Below are 21061 nucleotides of genomic sequence, written 5' to 3'. Positions count from 1 at the left end.
TTTATGCAGGGCCCTTTGTTAAATATATCTGACTATTCTGATAGGAAACTTGGCATAATAATAATAGCAGCATAACATTTAATGTCCAGGTCACATTTAACATCAAATTCATGATATTATCATGACAATTAAGCACGTTTTCCCTCAAATTCTCATTATTACTGTAATGTTTCTGTCACTTTACACAATAAAGCATTTCTTCCATACTGCAATGCAGTATTTTATACAGTATTAATGTACAAATGAATTTAATACAAATATTTCTTTATTTAAATCAGTATGCATTAACAAACAAATCCAACATGATTTACTTAATTTAAATAATATATCATTTATTTTTCACATGACATTATTAAAATGAGATTTATTTTATTGGCATAACAGTAATTAGTTTTTTTATTTAACATTATTCGCAGTGCAAAAAAATTCCTATATGGTCCTAATCAGTGTTGAGTAAGTTACTCTTAAAAAGTAATTAGTTACTAACTACTAATTACATAGTCTACAGTGTAATTAGATTACTGTACTAATTACACTGTCTGAAAAGTAATTGCATTACTTGTTACTAATTACTTTCTAAAACTAATCGACCAGATGAAAAATACAAGGATAGACATGAAACTGTTCTTTTTATTCTTTCAAATAAATCATACAAATAATAAATTATTCATGATTTGGCTAAAGAATTTAAGAGGGCGGCATTAAATGTAATTATTGGTCTTAAGAATGGCTTCTTTTTCTTTAAGCACATTTTATTTTGGGGTGAAATGTGATCGGGACATATTTATGACAAGTTTCAAAACACATGTATCCAAAAACAATGTGCTGATGAGTTCCTTTAGTTAAAAATGCATTAAAGTAATTAGAAGAAAGATAAATGACACATTTTAGGAAAGTATTAGTACACACCACAAGGAGCACCATTGAGACTCACATTCATTCAGTCCACTCTCTCTTTCACTCATCATAATCATCATAATCATCATCATCATCATCATCGCTTTTCTGATGCAATACTTCCTGATCTGCTTGTGTTGCTATGGCCACTGTTGTTACTCTCACTACCTCTGCTGCTCTGGCTGTGCTTACTGATGATGTCATCACCCTGATCACTGACATCCTGCTCTTTTTCATCAAAATCCAGCTCTTCATATGAGTGTCCTTTATCATTCCCTCTTTCCTCATCACTGTCATTGCATTCGTTTAGTTTGGCATCTTCATCTCTGTCCATGTGTTCTCCCTCCTGTTCATGGTCGTAATCTTCACAATCGTCTGGATAATCATTGTGGAAAGGATCCAGAAGTTTGCACGTTCTACAGGATCCTCTCTTTTGTTTTTACTATGAAAGAGTACATGAAAACAATTCCAAAAATCTTAATTTACCATTTCACATACAGTATATTGATCAATAGCCAATTAATCTCAAATGATCAAATGTACAGATTAAGCCACTATCATCTTTACCTCCATATTAAATGCATTTGTAATTTGTACGGCATATACTGTGAACTGGACCAGACAATGTACATTTGTTTCATGTTTTCTGAACCAATTTTGGGGGGAAATCTATGGAAAGGATGTAAACATGGTAAAATTTGTTAAACTAGTGTACAACACTCTTGTACACAACAAGAGCGTCATAATGGTGCAGTGACCCGGATGGGAGTGAGGTTTAGGGGGGTGATTGTAACAGTGGCCAGCTGATAGATAGCTGTGCAATGTGTATAAACCTCACTCTCCTGACCTCAAGAGGTGCACTAGCGATTGATGCTAGAGGCTGTAGCCTTTAGCCTCCTTATTAGCGCACCCGCCTCCCATGTCGGAGATGCCAGTTCGAGTCCCGCACGGAGTGGGTAGAACAGGAGCATCACACTCGGCAGAACCCTCTGGAGAACCTCTAGACCAGTGGTTCCTAACCCTGTTCCTCCACCAGTGCTGGTTAAAGGAATTGAAGAGTAGGAACTCCACAGTTCCTCAAATTCCTGTTGCAGAGGTTACCTGAACTCTTTGAGTTCCAACTGGCATGTCTGAGCCAGGGCCGCATGCGGGGTCGTTTGCCTGGACTTGCATTGTGATCACTTTCTGTAGTTTCTTCTCTCTGTGTTTTTGATTCTCCTCCTCTTCCTCTGCCTTCTTTCTCTGCTCTAGAACCTTTCTACTCAGAGGGGTAAAGAGTTGATTTCATAACTAGGAACTTCTAAATAAGGGACACCAATAATGGGATGAAACTACGTTAAGCCAGCAGGTACAAAGTTTTGGCTATAATGGGAATGCACAATGGACAGATACCACCCTCAAGTCATGTGCGAATGATCGTATTTATGAGGGGTATCCCCCTTGAGCGTTTCGCCATCCATCCATCCCGGTAGGGGTGTCCCCCTTGAGCTTTTCGCCATCCATCCATCCCGGTAAGGGTGTCCCCCTTGAGCTTTTTGCCATCCATCCATCCATCCGGTAGGGGTGTCCACCTTGAGCGTTTCGCCATCCATCCATCCCAGTAGGGTTGTCCCCATTGAGCGTTTCACCAGCCATCCATCACAGTAGGGGTGTCCCCCTTTAGCTTTTCTCCATTCATCCATCCCGGTAGGGGTGTTCCCCTTGAGCGTTTCACCATCCATCCATCCCAGTAGGGGTGTCCCCCTTGAGCTTTTCGCCATCCATCCATCCCAGTAGGGATGTCGCCCTTGAGCGTTTCACCATCCATCCCAGTTGGGGTGTCCCCCTTGAGCTTTTCGCCATCCATCCATCCATCCCTGTAGGGATGTCTCCTTGAGCATTTCACCATCCATCCCAGTTGGGATGTCCCCCTTGAGTGTTTCGTCATCTATTCATCCTAGTAGGGGTGTCCCCCTTAAGCGTTTTGTCAATAGGCTTTAGGTATAAGACAACTTTAGTTTGCCAAAAATACTGGAGGACCTAGGTAATATGGGACAGCTGGTAACCCTACTGCAATGTCGTAATAACCATTAGGGAAAGTTTCTTTGAGCCCCGACATTCTGAATGAAAAGAAATCGGTATTGGTCATAATAAAGTTTTAATTGTGATTGTTGACTGTACAATTTATCTTGTAAACATTTTGTGTACTTTTGATGAAGATTAGCTATAAACCTTCTTGGAGGTTCATACTGCTCATTTAGCCAGTTAAGGTAACAAGCCTTCGTAACAAAACTACATTTCCCAAGTGAAAGTGAAAAAGAGAAACAGATATGAAATTGTCCAACAAAAATCACTTCAACACACTTCCCACATCATCAACTTCCAAACTCATAAGTAGGACCTACCCTGGAAGACTTGAAGGCAGCAAGATGAATCAGGAATATCCACAAACTCACACAAACACAATTAGCCACTAGCAAATCTGGTTTCCCAAAAACAGGATCTGATATTTACAACTAGGCCTTTGTCTTTGTTGGATTTGGAGATAGTAATGGGAGACACAGTGACAGAGAAAGTCACTGGTTGCACAAAACATTTTGAATCCAAAAAAGTGGTAGACACCGGACTTTCCTTGAGTTCTAGCAGGGTAAAGGTTTAGAGCAGGATTGGGATGGTACCAAACTGGGATTTGCCCTTAGGCATCACAGTTACCTCACAGCTTCTTGCCGTTTCTTGGCCACATCACTGATCTTAGAGGACAAGTATTCCTGGCTTCCAAACAGTGAGGAGCAAAGAGAAGAGGGGGGCGTCCTTGGCTAATGGACAGGTGGTGTCACAAATGGCCAACGTCTCTGGCTTTTATTCTCTGCCTCAATATCTGCAATTGGACACAATTGGAAGGGTTTGCATGTTGTCTCAGGCTGCATGCCTCTCTCTGATTGTAAAGCTGCTTCCGAAACCTCCTGTAACTTCTGTCAAAGTCTGGATCTTCAGTGTTTATCATGGGTTGGTGGGTGCGTGGGCCTGCTTGTTGGCCTTCTGCGGTTGTCTTTCACTGAGGCACTGTGCAGCATCTCTTCCGCCGCATCTGCATTTTAGTCACCCGATTAAGCTCCTCCTCTTTCTGTTGCTCAACTAATGCAGCCTCCTTCACAACGTGGAACAGGTTTAGCCCTGAATGGACATTTCCTCCTCTCCTCTTCACCGAGTTTGAGCATCTGTTCGCAAAGCTTGGCTTCTTTCTGCTCTTTCTTTAGCCGTTCGTGTTCCAGAAAGCTAAAGGGTCTCTGAGAGGAGTGGAGATGCTGTTGTTCCTTCTCTAGATGAAGTCAGCGATGTTCCTTATCATTCTTGCAGTTCTTCATACTATGGGATGCGTATGTGTCTGACACAGAACTTCCTCTGGTACTCGGTAAGCTCCTCCAGATGACGTCTGAGATCTACATTCTCTCGTTCGAACTCGGAACGCGAATTTATACCCTTCTTTCGTAGTTCTGCCTCTCGAAGGGTCAAAGGCTTGGGGACTGTCATTTTGTGATTCCAACCATCATCTTCAGGTGTCCTTTGTTGTTTCAGTCAATTACGCTTGACCCTACCCTTTGGTTTGTCAGTGGTCATTTGGCAGTCTCCTGGCAGGCTCTACAGTGAACTTTCTCGGTTTGTAGTTGCTGTGGTCTCCTTGATCTTAGTCAACAATAGGCTCCTCATCAGACATGTCCAAGAGATCTGAACCACGCCACAGCTCCAGACCGGACTGGGCTTTTTTCAGACTGCGAGTTAACATTGGACTTGACTTCCCTGCTAGAGAAACTGCAGATTCAATGAAAAAAATACAATGCAGCTTATTTCTTAATTTCCTTTCAGAAAGTTGAGAGGAAATGAGGAAATCACTGCAGTTTTTCTAAGATATCAATGAAAATCTGGAAGTATTCTGATTGATTTCAAATATTCGTTGTATTTTTCAGTTTCAAAAATACAAATTTGGTTTGATTATGGATAAAGGACTATTACACACTGCCTGGCCAAAAAAAAAGTCAGTTACTTAAGAGCCTACGATTGGATCATTATTGCAGTGATTTAATATGTTTCAGCTGGCAACACTTATTTTAACCCAAACTGATGCTTCTCATTTCTTAAACAACCATGTTGGAAGATGTATCCCGTGGTCTTTGAAAAGATGCTTCTGTGTTTCAGAAGAGGCAAATATAATATGGTTAAGAACTGTCCAACGCATTATTAAAACCTGGAAGGATAGTGGTGAACCAAGAGCTTCATGGAATAAAAGTCGGGAAAAAAATATTAAATGATCGTGATCAGAGATGACTAAAACGCCTGGTGAAGTCACATCGTAAAAATGTTTAATAGTGCAAGTAAGAGCATTTCCACATTAACAATGTGACGAGAACTTACAGGATTGGGACCAAACATCTGTGTGGCCACAAGAATCCCACTTGTTAGTGAGGCTGATCGGGAAAAAACGACTTCATTTTGCTAGAGAGCATAAAGATTGGAGTGGAGCGATGGAAAAAGGTCACGTGGTCTGATGAGTCCAGATTTACCCTATTCCAAAGCGATCAAGGTAAGAAGGGAAGTGCATGAAGCGACGCACCTGTGATCTATATTGCCCACTATACAAGCCTCTGGAGGCAGTGTTATGATCTGGGGTTGCTTCAATTGGGCAGGTCAAGTCTCAGCAACGTTATGTGCCAATAAAATGAAGTCAGCTGACTACCTGAACGTACTGAATGACCAGGATATCCCATCAATGGATTTTTTCTTCCCTGATGGCACGGGCATATTCCAAGATGGCAATGCCAAGATTCACCAGGCTCGAATTGTGGAAGAGTGGTTCAGTGAGCATGAGGAATCATTTTCAAACATGAATTGGCCACCACAGTGTCCTGACCGTAACCCCATTGAAAGTCTTTGGGATGTGCTGTCAACACAAGATCTCGGCCAAAAATTAACGCAACTTGTGTGGAAATAAATGTTGTGACGTTGCATAAGGTTGTCAAAACTGTAGTGAAAACCTTTAGAATAGAACAATTAATCCAACAGTTTTAGGAGAGTGTGTAGGGTAGTGTAACGGTAGAAGTGGCCAGCGGCCCCCACAAGGGAAATGGCTTATTATGTTTTTGAAGAGATTAGCTTTTTTTCAGCTGCTCTACTTTATGGTAGTACACTCGATTTGAGAAGTAGAACTCTCTGAGATGGATATGATCGGCCATCATGCAGTAGTCTTTGATTAGCAGAGGATTGCCATGTTAAGCTGGAGAGTCATTAGACACCTAATCAGAGTCATATTCCATCTATTAAGATTCACGTGGGAAAATTCGAAATAAACACTGAATTATGTATATGTACGAAATGGTGCACTACTCCATACACTGCAGTCCACATCATGGATTAATGTGATAGCATTGTTTTGAGCCTAAATGTACATTACATAAACTAGAATGTAGGATAATTCACTTCATAAAAGGGTAAATAATGTTTTAGCATCATTATCTTAGGTGGTATAATTGAAGAGTATTGGTTGAAAAAGCCTGTGTTTAATAAATCAGACTCCTTGTTGTGTAATTCTTGCCTTGGAAACAGTAATGTCCAGTCGGTAGGTGATGTGTGTGTGTGTGTGTACATGTTTATAATACACTGTGGGGACCAAATGTCCCAACAAGGATAGTAAAACCTGAGATCACCTACCTTGTGGGGCCCAGCCAGTGGTCCCCACATGGGAAATGGATTATTAAACATACTAAATGATGTTTTTGGAAAATGCAAAAAGGTTTCTGTGAGGGTTAAATGCATTATAAAATGCATAGAAGTCTATGGAGAGTCCCCACAATGATATAAAAATAAGCGTGTGTGCAAACTGTTAATCTGCAGGTCTGTGAATTTTAGTGCCAGATTGTGTTCCTCAGTCACACAGGAGATTCTCTAAGTTACTGTATGTAACACAAAACAACACCATTTTATATGTTTACTTTGCAATAAAGATAACTGTAATGACTACAGACTAGGGCTATTACCACAATTGCAACCAGACACTGAGCGGGACACGTGCCCATTAATATTCAGACTAGCGGTCGATCAAGATGGATGTTTTATTGACTGATTCTTAATAGTTTACCGTCCACCCCGATCTTAAATATTTTGATATATGTTTTTACATCTAATTTGAGAACCGAAGTGAGGTTTTGTCAGATTTAGCCAGTTTCTATAATACTTTAAATGCATAAACGGCAGCAGGGGCATCACTTTGCTTTAAAAAGTGGCAGGGACATACCATGGTAGGGGGGGGGGTCATGAAGTTGTGAAACTCATGAATATTAATTAGGTTATTTGCAGATAATGTCAAATAATCCTTTACTCTTTTGATAAACTGTTGGTATTCCATTAGGCCACCAGTGTATGTACATATATATATATATATATACACACACATACTCACACACACACACACACACTCACACACAGGTGCTGGTCATATAATTAGAATATCATAAAAAAGTTGATTTATTTCAGTAATTCCATTCAAAAAGTGAAACTTGGATATTATATTCATTCATTACACACAGACTGATATATTTCAAATGTTTATTCATTTTATTGTGAGGATTAAAACTGACAACTAATGAAAATACCAAATTCAGTATCGCTGAAAATTAGAATATTACTTAAGACCAATACAAAAAAAAGATTTTTAGAAATGTTGGCCAACTAAAAAGTATGAACATGAAAAGTATGAGCATGTACAGCACTCAATACTTAGTTGGGGCTCCTTTTGCCTGAATTACTGCAGCAATGCGGCATGGCATGGAGTCGATCAGTCGGTGGCACTGCTCGGGTGTTATGAGAGCCCAGGTTGCTCTGATAGTGGCCTTCAGCTCTTCTGCATTGTTGGGTCTGGCGTATCGCATCTTCCTCTTCACAATACCCCATAGATTTTCTATAGGGTTAAGGTCAGCCGAGTTTGTTGGCCAATTAAGAACAGGGATACCATGATTCTTAAACCAGGTACTGGTAGCTTTGGCACTGTGTGCAGGTGCCAAGTCCTGTTGGAAATCTGCATCTCCATAAAGTTGGTCAGCAGCAGGAAGCATGAAGTGCTCTAAAACGTCCTGGTAGACGGCTGCATTGACCTTGGACCTCAGAAAACACAGTGGATCAACACCAGCAGATGACATGGCACCCCAAACCATCACTGACTGTGGAAACTTTACACTGGACTTCAAGCAACGTGGATTCTGTGCCTCTCCTCTCTTCCTCCAGACTCTGGGACCTTGATTTCCAAAGGAAATGCAAAACGTACTTTCATCAGAGAACATAACTTTGGACCACTCAGCAGCAGTCCAGTCCTTTTTGTGTTCTGATGTCCATGTCTTGCATACGTCTGTGCGTGGTGGTTCTTGAAGCACTGACTCCAGCTGCAGTCCACTCTTTGTGAATCTCCCCCACATTTTTGAATGGGTTTTGTTTCACAATCCTCTCCAGGGTGCAGTTATCCCTATTGCTTGCACACTTTTTTTCTACCATATCTTTTCCTTCCCTTCGCCTCTCTATTAATGTGCTTGGACACAGAGCTCTGCGAACAGCCAGCCTCTTTAGCAATGAGATTTTGTGTTTTGCCCTCCTTGTGCAAGGTGTCAATGGCCATCTTTTGGACAGCTGTCAAGTCAGCAGTCTTCCCCATGATTGTGTAGCTTACAGAACTAGACTGAGAGACCATTTAAAGGCCTTTGCAGGTGTTTTGAGTTAATTAGCTGATTAGAGTGTGGCACCCGGTGTCTTCAATATTGAACCTTTTCACAATATTCTAATTTTCAGATACTGATTTTGGGGTTTTTCATTAGTTGTCAGTTATAATCATCAATTAAAAGGAATGAACACTTGAGATATCTCAGTCTGTGTGGAATGAATGTATACATTATCCAAGTTTCACTTTTTGAATGGAACTATTGAAATAAATCAACTTTTGATGATAGTCTAATTATATGACCAGCACCTGTATATATATGATATTATATTGAGAAACAATACAGAAATGGAGTTGTGGGAAACAGGAAGCGTTTACGTGTTTTGCGAAAACTATATTAAATGCAATCAAACAAATAGCTCTTTGACTGAACTTGATTTTGGACACGGTCCCACATGTTTTAAATGAGTTTTCTTAAATTAAAATGACCATGTAATCTCAAAAGAACCTAGTTTTATTGGGTAACCCCAACACAATTAGACAACGCAACTCAAATCTCTCTATGTAGTAACTAGTGAATGTTAGCGTACTAAATACATGCTGGTTGGAATCACTTCAGAGTGAAGTTTAGGAACTATGTTATGGTTAGCACAACATTTACTCATTTCATGTGCAACATCTACCCGTCCTCATCGTTAGCTCCACTCTTCACCACAATGGTAACAACCCAAAACCCCCTTTCTACTAATCTTGCACAAAAACAACTCTTACTCTCCCTATCGAGTCCCGTGCAAAGCAAATCCCCTGCCCAGTTTCATAACTGCTACATTTACACCACAAACGTGTTGTAACATGCAGTCCCAACTCATATGGATCAAGTAAACGTCCATTTTACAAATTGAAATGGATAAAACACAATTAAATTTGCATTGCTTCAGTTTATTTGAAGTCAATTGAACAAGCAGCCAAAAGGTATTTTTCCAGTGTACACAAGTTTTTATTAAAACCATAGATCACCATCCTCTGAGCACTGCCTCGCCTGCGATTAGCTAATAACATTACACTCACCTGCATTAACACCATATAGAGTACCCCTTAAATTACAATACCATGTACTGTATCAAGGTAAGACAAGAGTCGAGTTTGTGTAAAAAAAAAAAAACATGTTTTATTAAATTACTCAAGGTAACATCTACAGAAAACGACAGAGCAGTTGGCCTTAACAGGATGCTACAGTGGTGTGAGGTCTTCCTTCAGTAATCACATTCACGCACACATTATCGGGTATTCACCTGAAGAGCAAATGAGAGGGAATTAGTGTTGTTCAGTCAGAATATTTTGAGCACGTCATCAAGATTGTTTGACTTATATTTGTTTTTGATGGATAAGTTGATCGAGGTAAGATATATTATCTTACAATGTTAAAATGAAAATGCCGTCACCATTCACGTTCACTGCATGTTTGTTCCATACAATGAAAGTGAATGGTGACCGAGCCGCTCACACTGCCTAACATCTCCGTTTGTGTTCCACTTAAGAAAGTCATACTGGTTTTGGGTGAACTACCCCTTTAAGTATTTACTTTGGTAGACTAACTGGATGTGACAAATCACTTACAAGATCATCGATCTTCAGGATGCTGCGGACCGTTTCCGTGGCGAGGGTGAGAGCGCTGATGGAGACGAGCAGAGGCTGAACAACCAGCTCCTCCAGGATGTTGGAGATCCCGCCCTAAAAGACAGAGAGAGACATTAAACACTTCCATACTCTGCTAGCAGTTACAGGTGTCTGCCAGTAAGAGGCAGTATTTTAAAATCACACCTTGCGGACGTTAATCCCGGCCGTCTTCTCCCCCTGTGCGTGTCTGTTACGCAGCTCTGTTACCGTGGAGATGGGATTAAGACCAGCGTTCTCTGCTAGAGTAGAGGGAATGACCTCGAGGGCATCGGCATATGCACGCACGCAGTACGCCTCCATGCCACCCAGAGACCGGGAATACTCTGCCAACCTCAGTGCCAGCTCGATCTCTGGTGCTCCGCCCCCGGCAATCAGAGCTCTGCAAGACGACAAAGTTAATCAACTGATAAGCTCTAAAATGTTTTATACCAATAATTATAGAATCTTAATAAACTTAAGGATTTTTCAATATCTAAAGGGTGAGAAGACCTTTATTGGATTTAATATTGAAGGAATATTCCAGGTTCGAAACAAGTTAAGGTCAATCAACAGGATGTGTTACCTCTTTTTGACTAGGCAGCGGATGACGCAGAGGGCGTCGTGGATGGATCGCTCAGCTTCCTCAATCACCAGCTTGTTAGAACCACGGACCACAATACTGACGGTCTTTCCGGGATTGGCACAACCTGTGATCTACAGACACACAAACACAAGCCCAAATCAAACGCTGCCTTCATTACACAGCAGGACCAGAAAGAAAACATCCTATTCTCAGTAATCTCTCTGTAAATATATCCAAGTCAGAGCCACAAACATGATGTTTCTCCACACGAGGGGCAAAACAAGGCCAGGTGACATTATCAAGTGAGTCTAGCAACAATCAGATTAACTTTTAAAATACATTGAGGACCAGAACCCCTCCGTCCACGTTCTAGATCAGCAATCTCACCTTCACTAATTTGCCTGATCCATCCAGGCTGACCTCTTCTGCCAGCTCTGCTGTGCCCAACATCTCTGGAGTGAACTGGTCAATGTGAGCTATGGGTTTGGTGCCAATCGTCTGATGAAAGAGGATAAAGAGAGAGCAAGTTAAAGGAATAATTCACCACAAAAATTTAAATTCCCTCATCACTTAATCACCCTGATGCCATCCCAGATGTGTATGACTGACTTTCTTCTGCTGAACACACAGATTTTTAGAAGAATGTCTCAGCTCTGTAGGTCCATACAATGCAAGTGAATGGTGACCGGACCGTTCAAGCTCCATAAAGGCATCATTAAAGTAATCTTTATGACTCCAGTGGTTTAATCCATGTCTTCTGAAGCGACATGATAGGTGTGGGTGTGAAACAGATCAATTTTCAAGTCCATTTTTATTATAATTTCTTCTCCCTGCCCAGGTGGCAGCGATATGCACTAAGAATGCGAATCACCAAACACATAATAAGTCAAAATTTACATATGGTTCTGTTTCGCATCCACACCTAACATATCACTTCTGAACACATGGATTAAACCACTGGAGTCGTATGGATTACATTTATGCTGCCTTTATGTGCTTTATGGAGCTTCAAAGTTCTGATCACCATTCACATTGTATTGTATGGACCTACAGAGCCGAAATATTCCTCTGAAAAATCCTTGTTTTGTGTTCAGCAGAAGAAAGTCATACACACCTGAGTACCTGCAAATGAGAGAGTTTGCATTTCTGGGTGAACTATCCCTTTAAATAGCAGACAAAGATTTGATACCCAAGTGATGTTAGACAGGCCTTATTTATGCATGCAGCTGGTTGTACCTTGCAGATGAACTCAATATCTTCCCTCTCAATGTCCTTTATCACCATGATCTTCATCTTATTGAGGAAGTGCAAGGCCAGATCGCTCAGAGCATCTCTGAGAAACACACACACATTGACAAACATCATGAGAACCTCTGATAGATCCCTCATGAGCTCCACAGGAGTGCTCAATACATTTAATATTTTTTCCAAAACATTGAGTCACAGCATAATAAAGAGATTTCACCATTTAGGGGTAGGACTCTTGCCAGGATTATTTTTAGCCTTTATTATGGATTATTATTTTTGCCATGTGTGAGTTGTGTGACGGAGGTTTTTGGCGCACCTCAGGATGGATTTCTGGATGAGCAGTACATTACAGCCGGCTTTCTTAATCTGTTTAATGAGGTTGAGGATGTAGGCTCTCTCTTCACGCAGAACACGGTCCATCTGAGCGTAGTCCGACACCACAATCTGGTTGTCCATCTATCCACAAACAATGATCTTCACTTTAAAACCAGCACATGCTGAAGATTAACAACAAACATGAGCTCACTTTTAACTAACACAACAAAACGTATAGTTCTCATTTAAAAAATTGAGAAAAAAAGTCAAATCTGTGGTCAGAAATACAGCCGTTTGTAAACGGGTTCTGGAATAGTGACTAGAACGTACATCAGTTTTGGGAGGAGACAGGCAGAACTGTATCAGGCCGATTTTGGCCTTCTCCACACGGGACACGCCAGTGTTCACCTTCTGAGTCAACACCAGCCCATCCACCAGCTCGCAGTCATCAATGGTCCCTCTGCAAACACACGACACAATTAAGAGAGTCAACACTTCAGCAGAGACAGAAACAATGACCACTTAAGGCTTCTTGTTAGTGATTTAAAATGAGTCATCATCATACGGTGCATTAACCTCTTCAGCGGGGCTAGAAGTGTGTCATAAGTTTACGCTTACATTGTAAAGGTCCCGGATCCATAAGTCACTCATATGTGGAACCATTTAAAAGCTTACAAGCTGAACTTTTCAAAGAATACATCACTTTTGCATTTATTTTAGATAAAATAACAAAGCCTTAAAAACTGTGCTTCGCAAATGAGTGCCACCTACAGGCGATGTAGGAGCATGCATATGAATAAAAGTTTTCCACATAGCACCTTAAGAGTCAAATGTGACTGAACAGTTTATTTTGTCACCCTAACACCACAGTTTAGGGCTGGGCAGTATGGAGGTATATACCGATCAGCCACAACATTAAAATCACCTGGCAAATATTGTGTAGGTCCCCCTCGTGCCAACAAAACAGTGCCAACCCGCATCTCAGAATAGCATTGAGATGATCTTCTCAGCACAATTGTACAGAGCGGTTATCTGAGTTATCTTAGACTTTGCAAGTTCGAACAAGTCTGGTCATTCTCCGTTGACCTCTCATCAACAAGGTGTTTCTGTCCGCAGAACTGCCGCTCACTGGATGTTTTTGGCACCATTCTGAGTAAATTCTAGAGACTGTTGTGTGTGAAAATCCCAGAAATACTCCAAGCAGCCCGTCTGGCACCAACAATCAATTATCTAATTAGCCAATCGTGTGGCTGCAGTGCATAAAAGAATCAGAATGGGGAAAAAAACGTGATCTCAGTGATTTGGATCGTGGCATGATTGTTGGTGCCAGAGGGGCTGGTTTGAGTATTTCTGGGATTGCTGAACTGCTGAATTTGATGCTTATCGCTCACCCAATCACGTGGATACTTGATACGTTTTACTACATTGTGATCTATACGGTTACCATGATCTAGAATTATTTATACAGCAATTTCGAATTTTGGTCATACTGCCCACCCGTTTGAACGATTTAAAAATAAAAAAAAAAATTAAAAAAAATCACAACGTGATATATGATTTCTTTAAGATAACAAAAACGAACGTCTCATGTCTGCTCCGAACACTTTGCTTCGGTTATCCCATAAATAGCCACAAACTCTACATCAACACTAACCTTTAAAATGAGCCAATGTTTACTTTTGCTTTGTAAAATAGTCCAATGTTACATCTTCGATGTCAAAAATCGAATTGCAGTCCAGTAGAAAAAGCATCATAACCAAATCATCTGCTAAATATATGAGCAACTATTGATAATGATATGTTATTTATCAACACAAATGACCCCGACATTTATCTTATAGTCCATTCAGAGGCCAATAATATATACCGTAATTTCCGGACTATAAGCCGCAACTTTTTTCCGACGCTTTGAACCTCGCGGCTTATACAATGACGCGGCTAATATGTGGATTTTTCCGCTTTCAGATTTTATAAAAAAAAAAAAAAAAAAAACTTTCTGTGGCGTGCTCAGTTTTTTGGCGTGAAGCTTTCATTAGACCAATGAAATTGCCGAGCGGGTTAAGGTCAAACAACTTTTTTGTTTACTGTTTAGATTAAATCGAGCGGCTCAAACTTCCCATTATTCTGATTACGGTAGTCATTTTGTCACCCTCACCATGGCAAAGACATGGAGAAACGCATATGATGCTGCTTTCAAGTTGAAGGCGATTGATCTGGCTGTTGGAAAAGGAAATAGAGCTGCTGCACGGGAGACGTTGGAAACAGCAGCGTGAGGAATTGACTCATGAACTCAAGAGCCAAAAAAATTGACTCATGAACTCAAAAGACAAGTCTTTTTGCTCATGAGCATGAGCAAAAAGACAACTAAATCTGAGGCTATTCTGAGGCTATTCAACTCCGACACCGAAGGAGATGACTTCAGTGGTTTCAGTGCACAGGACGAGGAAGATAGTGACCAATGACTTTCTTGGTAGGCTACTGTTTACTGCAAATGTTTTATTACAAGCCGTGTGTTTCAAGTGCCCTGCTTCACGTGTCCTTCTTGGGAAAACTGTCACACGGGCACCAGTGTGACAGTTTTCAGCAGGGCACTTGGCGTTCCAGGTAAGGCTTTTAATGGCCACAGCAATGTTTACAATCAATTTTATAAAGTTTCTCAATTCTTCTATCGCCAACACTAGACTGACGTGTGTCACTCTCTCAGCTCTGTGGCTGCTGCCTTTTATGCCGCTCTCCCCATGCTTACTGAAATTAGACACCGGTGTTAGACATAATTTAGCTAAGATGTAAGCTTACCGCTTTTCTCTCCGGACGGGCGCTTGACCACGCCCCGCTGCCACACCGTGTTTCGTTAAAGCCTATTTATTTTTGTTACAAGCCGTGTTTCGTTAAAGCCTGTGTAAAGTTAATTTGTTTCAATGTACCGGTAGGCACCTGCGCTTATAGACAGGTCGCGGCTTATTTATGTTCAAAATAATATTTTTTTTAAAAATCAGTGGGTGCGGCTTATATTCAGGTGCGCTCAATAGTCCGGAAATTACGGTATATATGACGAAACAAAAACAACATTTTAATCTTTTCTTAAAATAGGGGCCTGTAAAAGGAGACCAATTCTAAGCAATTACTCCACTGTATGAGTGTAAGGTGAGCTTTTCAATTATGGTATTTAAACTGGAGGCGGCAGCCAAAAAATTCAGAGTTGAAGAGGTTAACAAATGATATAAAATACATCCATATTGAGAGGATTAACTAACATTTGTTCTGTAATTTTCCTACATCTGCTCAGGCTTAGATTTACATTGCTGTATGCAGTGTTTTCAATGTTCCTCCTTGATGCCTTGTAGGCTCTTGTAAGTCTCACCCGAGTTTCTTGGTGATGTTGATGTTATGGAGGTCGACACTGGTGGCAGTTGTGGGGTCGATGACCCTCATGACAGCGTCAACACTCATGGGTGCGAGCAGACTGGAGTTTTGAGACACAACTTTAGAGCACAGGGAGGTGGTTGCGCTGTTCAACAGAGTCTCTCGGTCACTCAGCTGCACCGGCTGACTGATAGAGATCAGGATCTCCACACCTTTATCAACAGCCTTCTGAAATGACTCCGAAATGATGGTCGGATGGATTCCTGCAAGGAAACAAGACTTTCATGCAGCATTTATGATTATTAGAGTAAATATATGACTTCAATACAAACTTGGATTTACCTTTCTGTAGCAGTTTAGAACAAGAATCCAGAAGAGCTCCAGCGATCACCACCACTGATGTGGTGCCGTCACCAGCCTCGATATCCTGAGCTTTAGACAGCTCCACCATCTGAAAACATTACATCACCCAATTAATATTCATGAGCCAAGCTGATACGGTTTATAATGTAAACCCCACTTTTCTACGGCCCGTCTCACCATCTTAGCTGCTGGGTGCAGCACTTGCATCTGTTTGAGGATAGTGGCTCCGTCATTGGTGATGGTGACGTCTCCCTTCCCATCCTGAATCTGCAACAACAAACACATCCACTCAGTGCAAGACAAAACACGCTGAGCTTTAAAACAAGGTGTCAGGAGACAAATGTACCATTTTATCCATGCCCTTAGGGCCCAGACTCGTCCTGACGGCATCAGCGACAGCTGTCAATCAAAAAAAGAATGAAAAAACAAAGACAAGTTCAATGGTCACACCTGCTGCCACACCCATAACACAATGCACAACAGCTATACAGTAATATGAACTAAAAATGAATGCGTTTAACATGACAGACTTAAAGAAGCCTTACTAGGTGGACATGATCCTCGCAAATGCACGTTGCACCTTACAAGGAGGCTGTGGAGCGGAGGGGGGCGGGGCCAGGTCGGAATATCACGCGCCCGGTCCCCAATCGGCCTGATGAGGCATAAAGGCGGCCGGTGACGATGGTACGAGCAGAGAGAGAATTACGGGCATGTCCGTCATGTGTGTTTATGTTGTCTTTTAAGTTTATCATTAAACTATTATTTATGTTGACAAGCCGGTTCTTGCCTCCTCCTTGCGCATCCTTTAACTGTGTTACAGAGGCCAAACTGTAAGTGCCATACACGGCTTTAACCCTTGTGCGCCAATTAAAAAAAAAAAAAAGTTACCCAGAGGACAAAAATGTCCGTGTCAAAAAAACTGCCATAATAATGTTATATTTTAATATTATTTTGCACTTTCAATTAGTTAATTAGTTTAACAAACATCACACCTGATCAAATCACAGAACTACCAAAAATGAATTAACTTTCAGGATTTTAACCCTTTAAATGCCAGGTTGTTTACATAATGCCGCTGTTGTTATTTAACACACCCACACAATTTTATCTGCATAATTTATTCAGTTGTCCTGCAGGTCTCTATAATACAGCAAACAGAAAATAGGGGAAAAGCTTGTATTTGCTCCACAGGATAAACATGAGAAAAATGGCGCCATCTGGTGGAAAATATTAAAAATGTAAATGTTGAATCCAGGGCTCCAGAATGAAAGCTTAATATCACAGATTTCATGATTTTATGCTTTAATGGCACTGGGATCAAATATTGCCGTTTTAATGGGGATATTTTTTGTCCTGAAGGTCCTGAGTGAAACTATTGTGTGTACACAGTGTATTATTGAAACTGAGATTGAAACATGAAAATTTCCCCCAAAATACACACCTTTGGCTAAATGTATTGGCATTAACACAGCCAAAATTATAGAAAAACAAAAATGTCCCTAAGGTTGCACAAAGGTTAAAGAAGCCTTATAATGTGGAAATAATCCTTGCAAATACACTTCGCACCTTATAAGGAGGCCAAACTGTGTGCGCTTTCTGACAGGAACTGAGCTTGAAACGTATAAGTGACCATACATGGTTTTAAATGAGAAAAATCAAAGTTTTGCTCTAAAAAAGGCCGAATGTTGCATGTGATTGTGATTATAACGGTTTATACGGCATTTATGACTCGTGTTTCCAGTGCGTGGCATAGCAACAGATGCAAAACAGCAAAATAAATAAGCACGCTGTCTTTATGAAAGTTTTAAATATATTTCCAAGTGTAATCCCTCACCTTTCCCTGCACTGATGTTGCTGAAGCGGATCTGGGCGGGTTTGTCTCGGTCCACATACGCGCATCCTTTGTTTTTAAATGCACTTGCAGCCGCTATGTCCCCCGGCATCTTGGATAATATTGATGTTGTTTTATTCGTCAGGAATCACTGAATGGAATGGACGACCCCCGGTCTCTCTAGTCAGCCCTTGCGGTTCGGATGGGAGCAGATGAAGCTCGGCTCTGATATTCCGAACAGAACCTTCCAGATCCGACGGCAGTAGAGAAAGGACCCCATGATGACGTAAAAGGGTGTCTTAAAATATGCCGCGCTTGACAGATGTGGCATAAAATATTATGTTAGCTGTACAGCATCGCATAAACACACGACAAGTTATGTTGTGCTAAGTTGCTTGAATATATAGTCACTGCGGTTTGTGTGCTTTATGATAATCTTTGATTATATATAAATATATTAGAAGAATATTTCAGCTCTGTAGGTCCATACAATGCAAGTCATTGGTGACCAGAGCTTTGGAGCTCCAAAAAGCACATACAATCAGCATAAAAGTAATCAATTCGACTCAGTGGTTTAATCCATGACTTAAGAATTGATAAGGTAGGTCTCATAGAAACAGAACAGTATGCAAGTCCTTTTTTACTATAAATCTCCACTTTCAAACAGCCCTCCTTCTTCTGTTTTTTGGTGATTCGCATTCTTCGTGCATATCGACGGCTGTTGTGCAATTATGATTTATGTATTATCTTTCTTTCCTTCATCCCTCCTTTTTTTCTTTCTACTCCCTGCCCAAAAGTTAGCGATATGCACAAAAAATGCAAATCGCAAAAAATGAAAGGTCCTCTCGGGATGCGCATCTTATCGAAAATAGAGATTTTTAGTTAAAAAGTACTTAAATATTGATTTCTTCCTCACCCACAGCTATCATGTCAATTTGGAAGATATAAATGTTACTACTGGAGTATAGATTACATTTATGTGCTTTTTGGAGCTTCAAAGTTTTGATTCACTTGTATGGACCTGCAGAAAAATCTGAAAACCTTAATTTGTGTTCTGCAGAATCAGTCACATACATCTGGGACGGCATGAGGGTGAGTAAATGATGGGAATTTTAATAATACCCCTGGGAAAGATATGGAAGCCCTCAAACTGCAAGGTGAAAATTGTTTTTTTATCTGAAATGTTTTTTTTTTTTCTGAATTTTTTTTAATCTCTGAAATAGTTGAAATAGTTTTCTCTCTCTGATATTTTTGTTCTCAAGAGGCAACACATAATTAAGTATTCTTGCTAGGTAACAATTAGCATGTGGTACCAACCTCGGCCACCAGGTGCCACTATCACTAAGCATGAAGTCTTACAAGGTGACAGAATGTCTGTGGTGTTTTATCTGTTCATTTATAGATTTGTAGGTATAGAATGATACAATAACAAGAAAAAACATAATCAGGGCTCGACATTAACGCTTGTCCGAGTGGATTTATGAACGGGCAAGTGAAAGATAATGTTTCTTGCCTGACCTGACAAACATCACTAACCAGCTATATTTGTGATTTGGCCTGTGTCACTTATAAGACTTATTATATTCTTATTCTGCTGCAGGGATCCCGCAGATCCTTAAAATGTCTTGAATTCAGTTTTCCAAAATTTAAGATCATAAAAAGTCTTAAATATCTTAAACGATTCAACAAAAGCCTTAATTATCATTTAAATTAGGTCTTAAATTTGGGGGTGGAAAGACCTATGTGGATATGACCTAATGTGATAAACTTCAAAAGAATACAATTTAATTAAATAAATGCATTGAGAGTGAAAGTGTGGCATTATATGTTCTCCAAGCACGCGCGGGCTTGTGAGTGTTTCCAGCTGTTGAGGAGCAGTTCATAATCATTGAGCAATATTGGAAATTACAAGCGGTCATTAATGATCAACTGTTGATGATGATGTAGCATTGATGAAATATGACAATGTTTACTTTAGATTGTTTACATTGTAATACGTTGGAGATTATTGTAAGAGAGCACATGTTATTTCCCTTATCTGTTTGAATGAGCAGCCTCTTGTAGCCGCTGTCTGCCACCCCCCACCCCATAACAGGAAGGAAAGACTAGGAACATTTAATATAGGCTACCAATTTTAAAAACTATTGGCAGATTAATTGCCTTTCTTTCAACACATTGTCGTATCACCAAAATACAATATCGGTTGACCTCTAATTTGTGTTTATTTATATAATGGCACATAAACCTATTTTAATGTGATGTACTTGTGGAAAACATGTCTTGAATATTTTAAACTTGCATATAACCTGCCCTGTTTTACTGAAAAGCAATGACCATGTTGAATGTGGGCCGCTGCCTGTGTAAGTATGAGTCTGTGATACATGATTTATTTTGAGATTGCATGGGTTTGTTTTCATATGGGGATACAGTATTCATTTTATATGTTCAGGTCTTAAAAAAGATCTTAAAAAGTCTTAAATTTGATTGTGCTGTTGAAAATAATCCAGAGTGCGTAAATGTATAATTCGCTAGTGATTTAGTAACAGCTGCACCTTGATTGATTGACAGGTGGTATATGTGTGTGTGTGCTGAAAATGCTCGCGCTAATGCGCACCTGAACGGTCAAAATGCTCGTCTTGGTGAGATATTCATGTAAACACAGAGAGTGATGTCTATAGTGAACAAAAAAGCAGATTTGTATTCAAATGTGGGACTTGTAAGTAGAAATTTAAGCTAATAGACCTGTTGCTGTCTAGTGTGTCATCATAATAAACAAGCTTTAATAAGAAAACACTCACAGCTCTTGACTGAGAAACTTTAGTAGCTAAAAAGTATTAATTTTATTTTAATCATACAGTGGAGATCAGTATAGATTTATGTTGCATTGTGTCAGAAAAAAAAAATTTCTGAGAAAAAATATCAGTATAAACAATAATGAGAGAGAGAAATAATTGCCCCTGAGAAATTGTTTTTTGTAGGTCAGGAAGGCACCAAAAATAATAAAATGTTTTTCTCCTTGCGGTTTAGGGCAATTAAATATATATTTAGGGCAAAAAAATAATTCACTTAATAAAAATGACAATTCTATCACCATTTCCATATGATATATTTTGTAGATTGCTGCTCACAT

General features: G+C 40.1%; 1 protein-coding gene and 1 pseudogene across 1 annotated transcript; both read right to left on the bottom strand.

The window, feature by feature from the left end:
* Positions 1-994: 994 nt before the first annotated feature.
* On the bottom strand, positions 995-4660 carry LOC127644085 (protein FAM161B-like; annotated as a pseudogene).
* Positions 4661-9522: 4862 nt separating this feature from the next.
* LOC127643619 (T-complex protein 1 subunit delta-like) lies at positions 9523-18200 on the bottom strand. Its single transcript, XM_052126411.1, has 13 exons — positions 17935-18200; positions 16447-16499; positions 16278-16367; positions 16080-16188; positions 15736-16000; positions 12705-12834; positions 12376-12515; positions 12048-12144; positions 11199-11309; positions 10812-10942; positions 10394-10628; positions 10190-10303; positions 9523-9864 (listed from the first exon to the last, which is right to left on the bottom strand). The coding sequence occupies exons 1-13, from the start codon at positions 18041-18043 to the stop codon at positions 9850-9852; spliced, it is 1599 nt and encodes a 532-aa protein (XP_051982371.1). The 5' UTR covers positions 18044-18200; the 3' UTR covers positions 9523-9849.
* Between the last annotated feature and the right edge of the window lie 2861 nt (positions 18201-21061).

The sequence above is a fragment of the Xyrauchen texanus genome, chromosome 5 (genome assembly GCF_025860055.1).
Source record: "Xyrauchen texanus isolate HMW12.3.18 chromosome 5, RBS_HiC_50CHRs, whole genome shotgun sequence".
In the NCBI taxonomy this organism is placed as follows: Eukaryota; Metazoa; Chordata; class Actinopteri; order Cypriniformes; family Catostomidae; genus Xyrauchen; species Xyrauchen texanus.
The sequence above is the reverse complement of the archived record's forward strand: the minus strand, read 5'-3'. Positions and strand labels throughout refer to the sequence as shown.

Excerpts from the sequence above, each read along its gene's own strand:
- LOC127643619 (XM_052126411.1), bottom strand. The coding sequence starts at position 18,043 with ATGCCGGGGGACATAGCGGCTGCAAGTGCATTTAAAAACAAAGGATGC. Across the intron at positions 16,001-16,079 it reads TTCTAAACTGCTACAGAAAG|GAATCCATCCGACCATCATT; the intron begins GTAAATCCAAGT and ends GTTTCCTTGCAG. Across the intron at positions 11,310-12,047 it reads ATATTGAGTTCATCTGCAAG|ACGATTGGCACCAAACCCAT; the intron begins GTACAACCAGCT and ends CTCTTTCATCAG.